Genomic DNA, 20,198 nt, shown 5'->3' with positions numbered 1-20,198 from the left:
GAAGCCAAGGGTTTTGTCAGATTTATAATGCTACAAGGAGTTTTTTAATCTACATATTTAGATGAAGTTACTGTATTGGAACTGGTCATTTTAAGTCTGGTACTGCCTCTTGAATTTTCCATGGTCATTACTGCATGTCATGTTACTGAATCTGTTCTTTTGTTTTTCCCCAAGAAGATACTAGTGTCTTTGTTTCTCTTGCTTCCGTTCATAACGTCTAAAAGAGATTCCACGGGAGATCACAGAGGCCCAAAACTTATTATAATAATGGCACCAAAATCAATTAATTGGAAGCTAGTTAACAAAAATTCAGTACCTAAAAGAGTTATCTCCTGTAAACAGAAATTTTCGTCTATTTCTCATTCACTTCTCTGAGCCCATGCTACAGTCTGAATTACTGGTTCCTTTAGTCATAAGCTTTCGGTTCTGTTGAGTGTATTTTACTGTGCAGCATGATAGAAACTTTTCATGTTAAACCAGCTGTGCATCTCCTGCTCTACAGTGGAAGCAGAGCACAGATTGGAATGCAGAATGTGGTGAGTGCGCCCCGAGTGCAGTAGTCAGTGCAAGAACATCCATAAAGCTTTGCTTCTGTAACAGGGCAAACTCACCTAAACCCTGTCTGTAAATCTTGCCTGGCATAACAAGACTTTATATGTCTGTGACTATCTGTGAATATACCTGACTCATCACCATAGTGCCTTTCAACCCATCCCTACTCAACTCAACTGCTCTTCCTGCCTTATGCAGATATTTAAAATTCCTTAATACTTCTGGTGAAGCCATAGGGTTTTTATACTTAATATTACTTCATAGCACCAGAAGTTCATAACTCATGAATATCACAAATGTATAAAATAAAAGGGAAGATTTTTTTTCTGTGTATTCTAAATCTCTTTGTTGTTGGATCATATGTGAGTCATGAGCTTTTATTTCAAAGCAGCAATTATATCACAGCAGTCATTTTTTAAAATGACAAGAATAATGGCAAAAAGTATGTGTGTGTTTTTTCTCTCAAAAAAAAGTATTAGTGTCTCTGTTTTTCTTGCTTTTAAAAGTTTCTTCAGTCTTGATCTGAAAATGAGAAAATCAAGGAAATTCTACATTGGCAACATTCTAGCTTTTCTCTGTATTTTGTAAGAATAAAAGCATCTGGTATCACTGTCCTTTGGCCCCTCCTCCTGTTCTCTGTTATCACCTCAGCAGAACAGTGCTAATTTTTATTTACCTTGTGAGTTATCTCATAGAGTAATAAATGACTCTGTTTAGTGGCTACACTGACTTGATTAACTCTTTTTTGTGTTATTACATCTTTAATGTTCTTGTTGTATGTAATCTACCTTTGGGTGTCAGTTTTTCTTAACTGTATAACATGTCTTTGATGTCTCACTTTGTCTTACACTGTTTTCTACTTAAAAATCCACACAGCAATTGATAGTTTAATTACTTCAGTTGTTTGGAAGTAGTTTTAGTGAACTGAATTGTTGGAATGTGTGGTGTTAACTGTCTCACTGAGAGGTGGAAAGTGTCACTCTTCTCTATTCAGCTGCCACAGTTTTACTGAATTCTTGATTCTGCTTCTTAGACTCAGAGGGCTTCCCAGTGGATCTTGTGTCCTGCCTTTGCCTTCTGTTTTGCTCCTTGATTAGTGTGGTCTTAAGGATCTACGCCTGCCCTTTGGTGTCAGCGCTGAGTTTTTAGGGCCTCTGCAGAGAGGGGGGAAACTATAAAATTAGCACCATCTCCTCTGCCTCACTCTCTCTAACTTTTAACCATTCTTACATCTGGTCTGCTCTGTTGAGCTAATCACATTAAAAAAAAAGTTGGGCTTTTATGTCGTGTCTGTGTGTGTGTGTGTTGTTTGGAAACATATATTTCACATATATGAAAAATGAAGCTTCACATACATTCTTTTTTAAGTTAAATTTATTGGGATGACATTAGTTCATAGAGTCATATACATTTCAGGTATACATTTCTCTGATACATGCCCTGTTATTGCATTGTGTGCCCACCACCCCAAGTCAATTCACCTTCCATTGCCATATATTTGGCCCCCTTTACCCTTTACTACCTTTCACCCCCTTTCTTCTGATAACCACCATGCTATTGTCTGTCTATTTCAATTTTATATTCCACATGTGAGTGAAGTCATATGTGTCATATGGTTCTTAGCTTTTTCTGACTGACTTATTTCACTTAGCATAATATTCTCAAGGTCTACCCACGTTGTCACAGATAGCATCTTTTCTTATGGCTGAGTAGTATTCCATTGTATATATGTAGCACATCTTCTTGACAAAGGAGCCAAAAACACACAATGGAGAAAAGAACGCCTCTTTAATAAATAATGCTGAGAGAGTTGGAAAGCCACATGCAAAAGAATGAAGCTAGACTATAGCTTGTCCCCTTGTACAAAAATTAATTCACATATATTTTTAAGTGAAACTTGGTCCTCTGTCTGGAGCATGAGCAGCTCTCAGAGAGATGCTTTTGGGAAAATGAGGAAGCAAGGATTACCTTCCAAGCCAATGAGAGAATTGATCAGCATGTTGGAGTAAGTCAAAGCCAGACTTCGCTCACATCAGGTGTTTTATGCACTTGCTATGCTAAGAGCACTGAGGATAGCATGTGCATTAGCACATTTTTACACAACCACGTACAAAATAAATCATATCTGTAATGTCCACTTGGGAGGTTCCATATTTTCTACAAAGAGAGCTAAAATATGAAGCTACAGCTAACTGTTTAGGGCAGCCAGAGTATCGGAGTGGAAAGGCGGGGAGTTCAAAGTGGTCGGAGATCACTGTGGTCCTGAGAATATAGGCAAAGCTTGCCAAAGAGATGAGACTTGAGCCAAGCCCTATAAAGATGCTTGTTATTAACCTGGCCTCCACTATCCCCTGCTTCTTAACCGTTAGTGGATCTTGGCAGTTGGTTTTGCCATCTTACAATAAAGGATACTTAGGGAGAGCCTAATAATGTGTATCCTAACACTTTGTGCATTTCTGCTCACAAGTTAACTTCTCTTAATTCCTGGATCCTTATAATAGAAACTGTTAAGTTCTTGTGCAAGTGTAGTCATCCTGCTTTCCTGACAGTTTCTTTACTCTCCATTTAGAGACTAAATATATGGGGCCTGGGATCATGTGATTTTTATCCTTACTTCTTAATTCCCTAGGGATAAGACTGAGCTGCTTCTTACATTGTAATCTAATCACTTACTGAGAGGCCTCTGTATTTGTTGAAGGTGATGGATTAGCTTTTCAAGCGCCACGGCCCATACAGTGCTGGATGTCTGAGGCATCCCCATCACCTGCCTTCCCCTGAACTCTATTTCTGTTCCAACCAAATGTGCTCCTGCCTTTTTTCCCGGATCACCCCATTTCCATAGCCCATTAAATACACTTTTAAGGAGATGTCAAGACTTCCCCTAAGAGTATGGGCTTTTATTTGTGACAGCACATATGCATAACCCAGGAGATAGGCACCTTGGCAGATTCGATCTGACCCAGTACAGAAAAAACCTTAATTGAGAGCATCTAAGTTAATTTTTAAAAACTTCAAGTCAATATAGCCTTATTTTTTAAATTAAAATGGTTTTAGGTACTACGTTTCAGCTCAGTTAATATAATAAGCTTTCCTCAAATTCAGTTGAACTTTTGTCCAATTCACTAAAAACATTTTCAGTAAACTGTTGCTTTAGACAGCTAATGAGCTTTTTCTCTGTGGTGCTTTTACACAAAGGGGCTGGTTTCCATATGTGGGCCTTGATTTATACAGTTGATCTCTGTTGCTCCTCTTTGTGATCTTTCATTCTGTTCATTCTGGTTGCTTTGTAAGTTTGAAAAAAATAGCATGCATGTAGACCTGGAAAGAGTAGGTATGAGCAAAATTATTCTTAAGCAAAATTTTATATATTGTAAACTATTTTTCGTAGACAATCATCTTGAAACTTGTCTCAAAGAAATATGGAGATCTTTTCACCATTAACACTGCAGAGATTCATTTATTTAACATTAAACAAATACCTAGTGGCTTCCTGCTCTGTGCCAGATATAGTTCCAGGTGCTGAGGATTTCACAGTGAACCAGACAAGGGCCCTGCTCCTGACCAGCACACATTCTGACTGTAGTTGCAGTGGAGATGCAGGCAACAAACAAATCATCACATACACAGCCATATCCACAACCTCATTACCTGTAGAGCTGTTGAATTTAGTCTCATGGTGCTAGCCCCCACCTTGAAAGCGGTGTTTGAGGGCTTTATTCTGGTACAGGAGAGAAAGGATGGGAGGGTCAAGTTTCTCATGGTTAAACTGGAGCTAAATGTTCTTTACTCTCAGAATTATAAAGATGAAAACTCATTCAGTCATTCAGTAAACCTTTATTGGACAGTGTATCAGTCAGGGTTCTATTATGTTCCAGGCTTTATAATACCTACATGCATGCCCTTAAGTACTTCACACTCTAGTTGGAAAGGTGGAGGCATAAAATAAATAATTTCAGATAAATGTTACAATGGAAACATGTCAATGGGAGAACAACAAAAGCAGTAACTAACTGCCTGGGGGAATGCTTTATCATACAGTGACCTCTGACCTGTATCTTAAAGGTGACTAGAAACTCAGCAGATGTTTACTGAGCACCTTCTGTGAGCCACGCACAGTTGTAGGCACTGTAGACAGAAGTGAACTAGGCATAGTCCCTGCTCTCTTGGCAACAGAGGAAGAGACAATAAAAATATAAACAAAAAAAAATTATATATTAAGAGGTAATACTGCTAATGCCAAAAAATAAAGGGTACTGAAGTAAACAGAGATGATAGGTGCTGTTTTAGAGAATGTGTCTAATGAGATGACATTAGACCTGAAGCCCAAATGACATGAGAGATTGAGACCAAGAAGTAGGGGGAAGCCATTTCAGACAGAATGAACAGCATGAATAAGGCATAATAATCATGAAAGCATGGTATCTTTAGTGCAAAGTGAGATATTTTCACTGAGCATGCAGGTAGGTGGGGTGTAGGGAGTTGGGGGTGTTTGGTAGATGAGGCTGGGAAAGAATTGGCAGAAGGAGGCATGGAGAGAGGGAAAGGGGAAAAGAAGGAGGGGCCAAATGGTGAAAAGCCATGTGTTCCATTCTCAGGAGTTTCAATGTTGACATTGTTTATTGGGGGAAGAGCAGCTAGATTTTGGGGGGGGAAAATTAAGAGGAAAATGACATGGTTAGATTTTTGTTTGGTCATGTTTGGTCTGGTTTTTGGCAAATTACTCTAACAGCAGTATGCAAGATAAAGTTGAAGCAGATGCAGAGGAGGCTAATTATAATGTTACTAGAGGCCTGGTGCATGAATTTGTGCATGGCTGTGGATCCCTCCGCTTGGCTAGTGTTCAGGGCTGACCTGGTGCGGAGGGACCGCAGAAGGTTGGCTGGCCACTGGAGGTTGGCTGTGGGAGCTCACTGGCAATCAGGTAACAGCTCCTGCTTTAAGCCTCTGCCCCCTGATGGTCAGTGCATGTCATAGCTACTGGCCAGTCATCTGGTTGCAACAGACGCATAGGCTTTTATATATATGATGATAATGCAGGTGAAAAATAATGTGACCTAAATTAAAACAGAAAGATAAGGCTAGAGAGAAATGGCAGAGTTCAGATGTTTTAGAAGACCTATTAAATAAGATTTGATTCCCTACAAAGTATAGGCAAAGTCAAGAACCATTCCTAGGTTTAAGCTTGGGTATGATGCCATTAACCAGCTTAAAGAACCTTGGAGGAAAGCAGGTGTAGAAATGCAGATAATGAATTTTATTTGGGGCACTTGGAAATACAGAACTGGAAATTAAAAGTCAAGACTGAAATCAGATTTGGCTGGGACCAGCATTTCATGGAAATTTAAAAAGGAGAAGGAGCAAGAAAATTAGTCAGCATTGTCCGATATTACCCAGAAGTTTAATGGGATAAGGATTTTTTAAAAGCCATCAGATTTGACAGTTGGAAGTTCACCAATTACTTCAAGAAGACCAATTTCAATAGACGTAGGTGAGGCAGAGACACATCATGCTTGAATTGGAGAGTGAACAGGATTGTCCAGCCTAGATCACTATCTTCTTAAAAGCTTTGAACTTGAGGTTTTTCTTCTCTTCCCCCTTCCCCCTCTCTCATTGACTTTTTCCACCCATACCCTAAAACTGGATGCCTGAACTGCAGACACAGTGAAGGGGAAAATATTGTAAGATTCTTAGGTCTTTGATGTGTGAGAAGCCAGGATTAGAGGAACCTGGTGTTGGTGAGTCAGGCATTGCAGGGAGCGATCAGTGGGGAAGAGCTGGTAAGGCCAGGCCAGAGACCTGCCTCCAGAGGGGAAGGGAGATGAAGCACATAGGTCTCCATTATAGGCAGGAATTCTGAGCCTGGAAGCTGAAGTAGGATGAGGTGCAAAGGACTTGAAGGGCTGGTGGGAGAAACATGGAATTCGTCCAGAACTTGGCCCCAGTGTGAGAATGGAATCTAGCGAAGTGTGGGGGTGAGGGGTAGAACCTGACAGCAAGTTAATGTTAACTGGAAAGTCAGGCAGGGGTGTTTAGGTTTCTTGGGGCACACACAGGGTGGGGACATGAGCAAAGGAGAGACTATCGGCAGTACTTGTGACCATCAAGATAGCATGAGGGACAGTTAATGAATTGAAAGCTAGTCCCAGAAATACCTGGCCTATAGACGTTTAACAAACATTTGTGAAGCCAAACTCGGCCGTTCAGATCATGTGGAGGAAAGGAATGAGATACCTGAGTTCTGAGGAGCTGTAAGTAAATTCTTAGGTCCCTTCAGGGATAGGATGGAGGGGGTAACTAAGGAATCCCAGGCAGCTTGGAGGTGCAAAGCCCAGGGAGACCTGCACCTCGGAGGGAGTTGGAAATAAAGTTTAGGGTAGAGGACGCATTCCCTTAACCCTGGAGATACCAAGACTTTACGGGTGGGTCTGTTGGATTTCCCCACGGGGGAGCACACCCTTGGCCTGTTTCTCTTGCCTGCACTGCCACCTCAGCCCTCTGGGGGGCGGGGCTCGAGGGCAAGGCAGGTGGGTGGCTGTTCTGAAGCCTCGAGAGCCATCAGTTCCTACCAGACTTCCTGCGTGGAGTGCGGTTTTACTTCATGGCGGAGCGCAAGCCCTCCCTCTTGTCCCCTCAGCCAGTTGGCGGTGGGGGCGGGCCCAGAGGGCCAATGCTAGTGGGTGTTGACACCCCAATTTGGTTGAGTGCCCAGGCGGCCCCTGGCAGCTTGATGGTCAGGCCACGGATCCAGATGGGAGTCTGCCCTGGCCGTGAGGTGTGGGGGGTGCCCCTGAGTCCCCCGTCATACAAACTGCGGTGCGGCGTGGTGCCCTGCGAGGCCCGGGTCGGAGCTGGCGAGGCGGGGGCCTGGCTGCAGGGCCCCTGGGAAGGCGCTCTCCGGGGGCCCCACAGCGCCCTGCGGTACATCCAGAGGCTGAAGCTGCCCGAGGACCTCTCGGCCGTGGAGAAAGAGATGGAGCAGCTGGCCAAGGAGCTGAGGGAGAGGAGGATGACCCTTGGCTACTCGCAGGCCGATGTGGGGTTCGCCGTGGGCGCTCTGTTTGGAAAGGTGCTCAGCCAGACGACCATCTGCCGCTTCGAGGCCCAGCAGCTCAGCCTCGCCAACAGGTGGAAGCTGCGCCCGCTGCTGAGGAAGTGGCTGGAGGAGGTGGACACCAAGAACCTTCTGGGCTTATGCAGAATGGAGATGATCCTGCAGCAGGCGCAGAAGTGGAGACGGGCGAGCAGGGAGCGGCGCATCGGAAACAACCTGGAGCAGTTCTTCCTGCAGTGCCCGAGGCCCACGGCCCAGCAGATGAGCCGCATCGCTGAGCAGCTCCGGCTGCGGAAGGACCTGGTCCAAGTGTGGTTCTACAACCGGAGCAAGATGGGCAGCCTGCCAGCCAATGATTTCCGCCCGCCGGAGGAGGTGGGGGCTGCCAGGCCTCCCTTCCCAGGGGGAACAGTATGCTTTCCCCTGGCACCAGGGCTCTGGTTCGGTCCTCCCAACTACGGGGGACCTTACTTTGCACCCCTGTACTCCTCAGCCCCGTCCCCCGAGGGCGGCGCCCTCCTCTCTGCCCCCAGCACCACTTTGGGCATCCCCCGGCTTTCCAACTGAGGGCCTGCCCTCTGGGGAGCGCCGTGCTGGGGAGCATTCGCATTAGTTCTGGGTCCCTGTCTAAAGAAGTTTAGAATCCACATGTAGGAAGGCGTCATAGGGTGGGAGTAAGTTTTTAAATCTTAGGGATGGAAATTGAAGTTTGTTCTGCTTTGTGTTTTTCCTTTTGTTTTTCCCTAGATTGGTTTTAAAATACATTACAATACATAAATGGTTTGGATATTTTGTTTCTTTTTATGAATTGAATATTAATTGTGTCGCATTCCTTGTGGTTATTAGTAAACAGGGTTTAGTTTTTATACACGATAATGAATGAAAAACTCAAGGCACAGAAGACTTTCAGTATACCGTTTTTATCAAAAACAAGTAGAGCCTCATGTAAACCCAGAGTCCGGGATATTAGTTACCTTCTGGGTAGGGTTTGAGGAAGGAATAAGAGGAGTGCACAGAACCTTCCTGGAGTCCTTGAAGAAACAGGCATGTTGCTTGTTCTCTCCTTCTTGAAAGATGCGGATTTTTTTCTAGTTCACCTTTTCATGTAGAGTGCCCCAGCTTACAGTGAGGGTTTCAATTCAGATCTACACCTTATGTAGCACAACAGGTTTAGCTCCTGTCCTGCCGAGTCATTGTATTTTAGACCCATTTGTAACTGAGATTGGCAAACTGGATTGCATCGGCTCAGCTCCCACATAACTCTGCTTTTGAGCTCCATTTGGTTTACTCCCTGGGAATTTCCCTTTCTAAAAAACTTCTTAAGACTTTTTTTTTTTTTAATTCATTCTCACCCAAGGATATTTTTTCCATTGACATTTAGAGAGAAAGTGGAAAGGAGAGAGGATGGGGAGAGAAAGACATTGACTGGTTGCCTCCTGCACACTCCCCAAATGGGGCTGGGGATCAAACCTGCAACCTAAGAAAGTGCCCATGACTGGGGATCAAACCCAAGATCCCTTGATCTAGAGGCCGATGCTCTAATCACTGAGCCACATTGGCCAAGGCTTGAGCTCAGAGGCTATTTAGAGTATATTTGTGATAGATGATACAGCATTTCCTGGTGGCTTTTCTGGTGGTACATCTTAAGTGACCTTTCCAATCTCTTCTATAAAATTGGTCTTTACTGGCTTTCTGTTTCTACACCTCAGTTCTGGTCGTCATATGCCAAACAAATACCATTCAGACTCTGTGTTTTCCCACATCTGGTGCCATATCTCTGCATGTGATATTTATTGTTTTATAACTTATCTGTCCCTAAATGTTATATTTCAGTGTGTATTCTTTTTGCTTACTAGTCTTGTCAGTTTTTCTTTCTCTACTTAATCAGTCTTACAAAGAAGTCATCCCTGAGTATTTTCAAAGAACAAGCTTTATTTTTTCCAGTTTTTCTGATTTATCTCAATGTATGTATTTTGCTGTTGTTCTCAATGTCTGAAGAAAGAGAGGTTAGTGAAAATGGAGCTAAACTTCAATTGTTTGGCCCTAGATTTAATAGGTGATTAATCACTAACCCTTGGGCTGTCCTACTAAAAGTCACACAAGCACCAACCCCATGCCTTTCTCTGCCTGGGCAGCCTCTGGAAAGCCTTGGAAGGGAGTTGTTCCTGTAGAGGGTCAGGCAGTGCTTACTGCCAGGATGAATGATTGCAACTGAGCTATGAACATCCAGCTCTAAAAGCTGGTAGGAGGCTGTGGGCCAGGCTGCTCCTTGAATTCTGCAGCCCCTGCAGATTCGGAGAAATGGTGACAGCTCTTGGTGTTCAGGAAGGCTCCCAGGGTCTGTCTACCCAGGGTCAGCCTCAGCACCTGTACAGCTGCCCCACTCACAGCTGCTGTGTCTTGGGCTAGGCAGGTACTTAAGAAGTTACTGATCAGCCTTTACATCATTTAAAATGAGATTTTCCATCACTGGTGCTCTTGAAAGAGAAAAGGCTAGACCTTGGGGAAACCTTGATACTTAAAAATTTCAGACTTTTCAGAGATTTAAGATTGATAATAAGATCCCTCAAAAGTGAGAAAGAACCACCCTTAGGGTTGGAAGAAAACCAAGTGTGGTGTTGGTGGTTAACAGTGTCAAATGTACAGAAATCAAATAACATCTATCAAGTAAGATATATCGTTTCACTAATAACTGTGCCACTGGTACTTTTAGTGACAATGATTTCAGTGGAATAATAGTAGAGGCAGATGCCAAACAACAGTCCAAAGTCTTCAAAGTTGCCAGATTTCCCCCTACCTCAATTAAAAGCATAAATTTCAATCACTTGTTTAATAGTATTGCACTGCCATTCTGGAAATGTTTCCTTATCAAGTGTTTCTTTCATCTTCTTTTCTTTAGACAAGGCGGGTATTTTTAACCTGAAGACACTGGGCCCCTTTAGAATACAAGCAGAATAGTGTATTTGTACAATACATGTTCATTTTCTTTAAAGATAGTGATGATACCTTAATCACAATGTCAAAAGGTACCCTGACTGTAGATATTCAGTTTCAGAATTTATGAAACACCTTCCCCTCGGCCAATTTACTTTCAAGAGTTTTCCTTCCCACAGTACTTGCCTAATAGGTCATTCCTAGTGTTCCAAATTGTTTGGGTATCTTTAGCTCAGTATCCTGTAATGGCCCTGAAGCATTTCTTAGGTAAGCCTTTCCAATTCTGACTAAATACTGTATTACCTATAAGAATAAAAGTGCAATATGCTAATTAGACCGGACAGCCTAACAACCTTCCAGATGTCATTCCAGACGTTCTTCCTAATGAAGCCGCGGTGGTTAGGGGCGATCAGGCAGGCAGGAGAACAGTTAGGGGCATCAGGCAGGTGGGCAGAGTGGTTAGGGGTGATTAGGCTATGGGCTATTTCTATCTAATACATAAAAATCTAGAAAGATCTAGAGAAAATAAAATTAAAGTTATTCCAGGTAAATATTGGACAGAAGAGCTGAAGTTGCTCCATGAATACTGGATACAGGCTTACAGCCAAAAACACAACTCATGAGATATCAACAAAAGGTTGATATCTAAAGTGACAAGATGGTTCCCAATACTTATACACATAATAGAACATAATTATGTGTATAAGTATTGGGAACCATCTATTATGTGTGGGGGTTCAGAATGAGCCTCACCAAGATGTGTCTCAGTGGTATGCAGATTTTTGAGCTAAGGGCAATTTCAGCTTCAGGAACAAGTGAAAATTCTGACCCTCCCTTTAACTACCTTAAAAAAACAAATTGAATCAGAGGCCTTGCCCATAATAACACATCATCTTATATAATAAAAGGCTAATATGCAAATTGACCCAACAGCAGAACAACTGGTCACTATGACATGTATTGACCACCAGATGGCAAATGCTCAATGCAGGAGCTGTCCCCTTGTGGTCAGTGTGCTTCCACAGGGGGAATGCTGCTCAGCCAGAAGCTGGGCTCATGGCTGGCTAGTGCAGCAACAATGGTGGGAGCCTCTCCCACCTCCACAGCAGCACTAAGGATGTCCAACTGATGGCCTAAGCCATCAGTCAGACATCCCCTAAGGGCTCCCAGACAGCGAGAAAGTGTAGTTCAGGCTGAGGGACTCCCCTCTCCAAGTGCATGAATTTTGTGCACCAGGCCTCTAGTCTATAAGGTTACATTCCAAGGTACTGGGAGATTATGACTTAAATATATATATGTGTGTGTGTGTGTGTGTGTGTGTGTGTGTGTGTGTGTGTATATATATATATATATATATATATGACTTGTTTATTTTATATATGTATACACACACACACACACACACACACACACACACACTGGAGGATTAAGGAGCAGGGACACAATTCAATTAATAAACATACCACTCCTGATATAAGGAAAAAACAGTTGTGCGTTGGGGATTGGGGATGGGGTGGCATAGGAAGGCAGAGAGACTTGTTTATTTTTTTGTACAAAGGAGTCAATATATAAAGGAGGAATAGTGATGGGAAGGAAAGGACATTAGCTATAGAGTTAAGCAGCCCCAGATCTGCATCTTGTCTCTAGGCACTCACATAGGTAATGTCCCACCCCAGAGTTGCACAACTTCAAGAAAAATAAAATTTTACCTTCCAACCAATAACTTTATGGGTTGAAGAATTTCAGTGCCTACTTATTTCTATCTATTTTAAGAGTAGAACAATTAAACTCTCATCAGTAAAATTCAGAGGCATTGTCTCAGGGGGAAAAAATTTAGATATTTTGATAGAGATAATGATTCCTGCTTTCCCCAGAAAAATTGATATGTAAACCAGTTGAGAAAACCCTGTCACTTTCTGTTCAGCATTGTCAGCCACGAATTTCATCCAGCTAATGTAACCGGACAGTCAAGTGACTTGCCTTTAATTTATTGTGATTGGGTTATATTTATGAAAAGCAGACCTAATAGTAAGTGTTTAAACACTGATTGTTTTCATAGGTAGTTTTAAGACATTGCTAAAGCTAAGTAGACACCAAGTACGTTTGCTTAGTATATGAAATGTAAATCATTTTTTCTGTAATAATGAGTCTTTAAATGCATACACATATTATAAATGGTTACCTCATATCAGACATACTTTAAGGACACCAGTCTGCTCACTAAATATGTATTGCCTTTGAGAGTTAAACTAAAGAGGAGAGGTGGGAACAGACCTACCAGACAAAGATTTACCTGTTGTTCTTTTCTCTCCTGAAAAGGCAATCACCCCAACACCATGGGTAGAAAAGAATGTTTTGCTCCTTCTGTGTCACATCATTAAAGTAGTTAATCTAAAGCCATAAATTTTTGAATTCTGGGCCAAGAAATTTTAAGTAAAATACCAACAAAAATGTTATGCTTTTAAATGAGAAGTGAAAGAATCCTTATCCTTTTTGAGTTTCCAGAAATGGCACACTTCATAAAAAAAAATTATCATTTTTATTTTTAAACTGAGTTTTTGCATTAGTCAGTAAACAATTTATTTGGTGAATATTCTCTGTGAGCATATATAAAACGTGAACATTTAGGAAACAGAAGGTGCTTAAATTTGTGAGATTTAAATATTTTCTCACAGTTGATCCAGTGATACTACAGTTGAAATAAAACCACACATAAATGAAATACCACTTTCTACTAAAAAACAAGTATAGATTTTCTATCATTGTTTTAATGAGGACAATAATGGTTTCATTTATTCAGCGGAACATCTTATAAATCTTTAGCATGTTTATCTCCATATGCATTTATTGACTCACCTATAAAACTCCATCTGTCCTAAACACAAATATGCATATACATTTAATTGCATTATCCTACTACACATATTCTTTTTCTTTTTTGTAAATATATTTTTATTGATTTCAGAGATGAAGGGAGAGGGGGAGATAGAAACATCAACGATGAGAATCATTGATCAACTGCCTCCTGCACACCCCCTACTGGGGATCATGCCTACAACTGGGGCATGTGCCCTAGACCAAAATGGAACCTGGGACTCTTCAGTGCACAGGCCGGGGCTCTATCCACTGGGCCAAACCAGCTAGGACTGATTACATGTATTCTTATACTGCTAAATATTCTTGTAAATATTATTAAATTTTGAAAGTATAAATAGAGCAGTGGTTTGTTTTCTCATTTGTTATTCAAGAACATGTGCACATATGCCCTGGCCTGGTGGCTCAGTTGAATAGAGTGTCGTCCTGCACCAAAATGTTGTGGATTTGATACCTAGCTAGGGCACATGTCTGCATTGGGGTTTGATCCCCCGTCAGGGTGCATGCAGGAGGCAAACGATTGATGTTTCTCACATCAAGGTTTCTCTCTCTCTCCCCTCACTTCTTATCTCTCTAAAATCAATAAAAACATATTCGAAGGTGAGAATTTAAAACAATAAAACATGAGCACATATATTTTAATGTTCATATTTTAAATATTATGCTAAATCTGAGCCATGTAGATAAAAGGTAATTCGCCAGAACATGGCAGCAAAAGAATAATGCCCAGCATAGCAGCTTTTCACCATCTCCCGGATGTCCTTGCCATGGCCTCAAACCAACTCCTCTTCCTCCAGGTTCTACATTCTCACATCCTAGCAAGCAGTAGAGTTAAACCTCTATACCCTCTCAGTGATTGAATGTGTACTAAGCACTTGTTAAGGGCTAGGCACTGAAGATTCTGGATTAGACAAAGAATACATAGGTTAGAGGAAAGAAGTGAGAAAACAGGTCTCACCCCAAGTCACCAATGTTAGAGGAATAGGCAGGAGAACAGTACAGAGGAAGGAGCACGTGATTCAGTAAGGCATGTCTGTGAACAATCTTAAAAACAGGGCCCTAACCGGTTTGGCTCAGTGGATAGAGTGTTGGCCTACAGACTGAAGGGTCCCAGGTTCCATTCTAGTCAAGGGCATGTACCTTGGTTGTGGGCACATCCCCAGTAGGGTGTGTGCAGGAGGCGGCTGGTCGATGTTTCTCTCTCATAGATGTTTCTGACTCTATTCCTCTCCCTTCCTCTCTGTAAAAAATTAATATATTTTTTAAAGGGGCAGGGACAACTTGAGCTAATACTTGAAAGTTAGCTAAGAGTTAAAGTTGAGATTTGAGAAGAGAGAGAGAAAAGACCCAAAGTCAGTAATAGGAGAAAAAGTGAAAGAAATTTGTTTCCAGTGAAAATCAGGCGATTAGTTACTTCAATTGAGAGTTGAATGTGGTGGTTAAAATCCTGACAGCAAAAAAGTTATAGTTCTCAGTACATGCACCTAATAACATGAGTCTTACAAAATGCATTAGAAGAAATATCGTCTTATCATTAAATGTAAAGATTAATATATCAATCTTAAAGAAACATTGAACAACCCAATAGATCATTTAATTGTAATACTTTTGTTGATGTTATTGTTGTCATTCAAGGCACACAATCATTCTTCATGTGGCTGGTTCTTATACTGACTTATGACAGCCAAGTCTTAATAGAAAGATCTAAGGAAGTAAAATAATTTTGTGCTGGCATAACTCTTCCTGATGGTTTGTCTTGGCACTGCTCCTCAGTAAATCTAATGATGTACATGGTTAGCAAATCCCCAGGCCTGTTCTTCTCAAGAGTCACTTGTCTCCACCAGGCTTTTGTTAAAAAGTTGTTAATAAATTCCTTTAAGTTTATTACAGTATCATCAGAAACCCTGGGAAGGGTTTGATAATTTAAAAAACTATCAGGCACCAAATATGTCTTAAGTAGTAGCCTACCTGACTTTGATTACAAAAAAAATAATGTCTGATTAGAAAGCCCGTTGATTGTCATGGAACACAGTCATCCTACACAAGAGAGTGCCTAGCATGATGCTCAAGGTAGAGTAGATATCAGTATATTGTGTCCCAAACAAGTGACTGTAGACAAGTAATTGCTTCATCTGTTTCATTGTCATGGTAAATAGGAATGTCTAAAATAGTCCTGTACAGAGTCAGTCCAAGAACAACAATAACAACAACAAAAAACCATGAGGATTATTGGAAATTACTTAGGCATAAAGAACAGTGCAGTGTTTAGTAATGCTCTTTTTTGCAAAATGAAAAACCCATGCTCTTTGGTTGTTATTAAGTTCAGTGTTGCTTACATCCATGAATATTGAAATGCTTTAAGACATATGATAATCCTTACAAACTTTCTCTAATGAGTCCTTAATATCAATGTAAAATTTGAAGATTAATTTTTTCCCAACGCATGCAAACTCACCAGTGTCAGAAGCCATCAATAAATTCATGAGTCTTGACACGCATGCGTTGTCTTTAATTACTGAGTGACACTTTTTAGCATAAGTTATTTCAGTAGACTAATTTTGTTTTGAAGGCAGGCCAAAAAGTCTATTAGGATCCAGTACTAATAGATCTATTTCTTAGTAATATATATTATCTCTGAAAATCCCCAAAGTACATATAATGAAACAGTTGTTAGGTGAATAACTGTGAGAAATCTGCTTACAGTAGCAGACTCCTATTTGATGCATTCCAGTGGTCAAGTGCCTCCTCAGACCCTTAACAACCCCAGAGAAGAGCCAGAAGGTACATAGCCTAATGTAAGGTTTCTAAAAGGTTACTATTTGAGGTTGTAATAAGGATATTTAGGAAGTGGAAGGTAGATAATTATTCTGAGAACACAGAGATATTGTTATTAGAGTTTTTTTATAATTCAACTTGAGGTGGAATATAGCTCATAGGAATCTTAATGCTAAATGACAGTTATTTTCCTGTCAGTTCTTAAAGTGGTTTAAATGTTAGAATTTATGAAAATTCATTCTGGAAAACCATTTATTATCCAATGACTTATGCTGTCTTGCCCAAGAGAAATAGCTATTCCTAGCTCCCCATTGTTGATGAGTGGCCTATTTATTCAAAGCACTGTCTGCAGCACCACTGTGACCATGGGTCGCTTTCCTTCATTTCCCAGTACATGTCTGTGCCACTTCCCCCTTCCCTGCATACCAGACTCCTGTGTTCTCAACACAGTGCAAACCTTTTAATTGTGCCAGGAAAACTTATAATCGGGAGGATAAATGCCTTCTTTGCTCCCTTCCCCTCCTCTCTTCATTATTTTAAGCATTAGAAAACTGAATAGAAATTACTTTCGATTACCTACCCTTTTTTTTAGTTATCTTTATCACTTACGTGGATGATCCAGAAACTTCTTACCTTTAAACACACATTAAACATTAAAAAATGCCACCACTGTACAGTTATTTTATAGATTCATATATGCATACATGGATATCAATCTCACATTTTTTAAAAGTCGAAGAGTAGAATACAGTCTACTTGTTTCAATTACTGTGCAAACTCTCTTCGTTGTAATTTACATAAGTCCAATTCAAGCGTCTAACAGAAGTAATTTATTTATTCATGTAAATGGATAAACTACTGGACTAGATATTGGGACTCAAACTCTGTCATCAAGACTTTCTTTCCCTCCATCTCCTTCTTTATTTTGCTTTGCCTAGTGGCTTGATTCTTCTTTTTTCATGAATTTAGGAAGGAAGGAAGGGTAGCTACAAGCAGATGCAGCATCTTCTATTCATCATCATCCTATAGAAAAAGCTCTAGCATCAAATGAAAACTCTTAGTAAAAACTCTGATGGGCCCTGCTTTGGTACAGTGATGATCCCTGAACTAATCACTAAGCCAGAGAGATTAAATGTCTGTGCTGGGCCAGCCATAGCAATGAGGGAGTTGGGGCTGGAGCATGGCAGTGTAATTGATAGCACAGCAAGGACTATGTGTGTCGGTTGAGGAGGGGTCCTTCCTCAGAGAAGGGTTTTTGGACATGTCCATCCACCACACTTGTTCTTGTGTCAGTTCTCTGGTTTCTTAGAAAATTTAGGTATGTGCCACAAGCAGATGCTTATGTTACCTGATACGGAGAGAAGAGAAAATGTGGGATAACTAAATACAAAAAGGTCCTACCTTTGAAACACTTGAACTGATCCATCAGCAGACTGTTATTCGAGTTCACAATGCTGAAATACATCTAAATGTTCACAGTCCCTTGGATCATTTTTGGCTGTGTTTACTGATTGTTGTATAGAGCCTGAGTGAAGCCCACTTTGTGGAGAACGTGCTTGCAGTCATATTCATTCCAGTCAGCATCTTCCACTGGGGTGGTGCTCACTCATTTACCCACCTACATCCTGAGATAGTTTAGCAGCATCTGTTCCATAGACCAGTTTTAACATTTGAACATACACAGACTTCATCCACTAGCCAGTAGTCTTCATTTTAATCCTACTTTATCTATTGGTACAACCAAATTAATTTTTGCAAGAGAGAGCTACTGATATTTTGAGGTTATTTTTCTCCCCAGTATTTAATTTCTCTCGACCCTATTTTCATTTGGTATCTATCTTTCAACACTTACTAATAGATTGTAAAAATCTGTGTCATAGGAATTCTTTGGAATGAGCAGGATCCTATACTTAAGGCAAAAGTGTCCCTCAACACTCACAGATAAATATATTATGCTTTACCTTTTTTAAAAATTAAAATCTAAGGCCTATTTTGTTATTTATAAATTATTTCTATATCTAATCAAAATAACATAGGTTCTTACTATTTGTTTTTCCCCCAGTTCATTTCCTTTATCTTATTTCCTTAATTATTTTATTGTATGTAATCTTCTTATTTACCATAAATCCTTAGTGGGATGAAGAGAGGACATTAGTTAATCAATAAATTAGACAAGCAAACTGAAATCAGTAATGTATTAGCTGCTCTTTCTCCTCTTGTATCCTCAGAGAAGATAGGAAATAGATGGTCAATATCCTCTCAGTGTTTTATATACAATAAAATTATTTGATATCACCCAGTGACTATATTTCAGAATTGGATTGCTCTCACAAAAAACAATTTATTCATTAAATATATTGATAGAAAAGTCTATGTATTATAAAATATTAAATTTCATTGATTACAAGATACAATTTTAACTACCTATAGTTTGAATATATCTTGCAATCAACATGATAAGAAAACATTATGTCATAGCTAAATTGGCAAAATTTTTTTTCTTTTTAAGTAATGGGGTAATGAAGAATTTGAAAATGAATGGCATTTTGGATTTGATAACACATACTCTAAAGATCTGTCTTCATTTTCCCAAAAAGTTTCATTTAAGTAAGAATTCTGTTGCTCAGCTTCCTTTAAGAACAAAAGGTTTGTTTTAAAGATATTTTTTGTAAAATAAAGTTTATTTTTTTAACATTAATAGTATCTATTTCATATATTCAAAATTTTGTCATTGTCTTTATTAACTCACATGTAGATTGACAACACTCTTCAGCCATCATTTTCACAGATCTTTGATACTGTGTCACTTAGATATTAGTAATTAATTTTTAAGATGTAATTTTATATGTTTCATTCAAAGTGAAGATAGTGTGATATTGAGAACCTGTAAACTGTTATATGTAAAACTATTTACATTAATCTCAGTAACTCAGTTATGACTCTCGACTTTTTAAACCTCTTTGGTATGTTTCTGTTCTGATTTAGTGCCTGGTTTAAAGATTAATGTTACAGAGTAATTTACTGCAACTTCACAGATGGTATTTGAATCTTTGTAAATGGGCTTAGAATCTGCACCATTCCATATAATGTTAGGTTAACATCAGTGTAAATGTTGAACTTAAAATGGTTCTAAAAGATCATGATAGAAAGTGCATTATTCCTTTCTAAAAACCATAAATTTTGAGGGAATTTCATGGGCTAAGTATTTTTACTTCAGTTGCATGGTTAAGATATAGCTAGCTCCTTAAATTTGAAATCACACAGCCCCTATCTGTTAAAAATAAACATAAAAAATAAATTACCTTGTTTTAAACTATTCTTAAGTTCTAGTCAAAGGAGAAGTTACTGTTCTTATTTTTACAGCTTCCTACATGAAATGCTTTATAGAATCCACAAACACACATTGCTTTTAGTGTCTTTCCTTTGATGTCTATAAAAGACCCTTTCAAAACTGGAGGTAAGTGCTCCTAATGTGTACAACAGAATTTGGCTGAAGTTATTTGAAGCTATTAGAGATAACCTTTCTCTACATGTCTTCTGAGTGGGAAACTGGTACCAACAATACCAGTTAAGCTGTAATTAGTGTAACTAACAACTAATATGAAAGAGCAGACTAGAGGTCATTCTTAAGAATTTAAAGGTATTAACAGGTTAAGGTTGTAGGGCATCCTATCCCCTGGCTTAATCTGCTGCCCTAGCTGGTGAGATTTGTTGAAGTCATCAGTGCCCTCTAACCCCAAGGTGTTGCTCTCTCATAATTTATTGGTCACATGCCAAGTTCCTCTTTCCTGTCTAGTGAGATGACTTTGGGAATGGCAAATTCATTTTAAAGTTCTTGTTACAAATGCCTGCAGATTTTCAGCCTTTTAGTGTAGATAAAAGATTAGAGATTAATTTGCTTTAATGTTCTTGGCCTACCAGCCTTAGACTACATTGAAATTGTCATTTTGCTACATTACAGAAAATGATTTGTTGAGGCCATTTAATGTGTATTATAAGAGGAATGCTTAAT

General features: G+C 39.8%; 2 protein-coding genes across 4 annotated transcripts in view; both read left to right on the top strand.

Annotated features, from left to right (window-relative positions):
• Nucleotides 1-20,198, top strand: part of ARB2A (ARB2 cotranscriptional regulator A) — a 337,934-nt gene that overhangs the window by 235,638 nt on the left and 82,098 nt on the right. The gene's annotated exons all lie outside the window — the stretch shown is intronic.
• Nucleotides 7,062-8,399, top strand: POU5F2 (POU domain class 5, transcription factor 2). Its single transcript, XM_084882690.1, has one exon. The coding sequence runs from the start codon at nucleotides 7,151-7,153 to the stop codon at nucleotides 8,168-8,170; it is 1,020 nt and encodes a 339-aa protein (XP_084738816.1). The 5' UTR covers nucleotides 7,062-7,150; the 3' UTR covers nucleotides 8,171-8,399.

Source organism: Pipistrellus hanaki (assembly GCF_964339955.1).
Source record: "Pipistrellus hanaki genome assembly, chromosome: 4".
Lineage (NCBI taxonomy): Eukaryota > Metazoa > Chordata > Mammalia > Chiroptera > Vespertilionidae > Pipistrellus > Pipistrellus hanaki.
The sequence above is the reverse complement of the archived record's forward strand: the minus strand, read 5'-3'. Positions and strand labels throughout refer to the sequence as shown.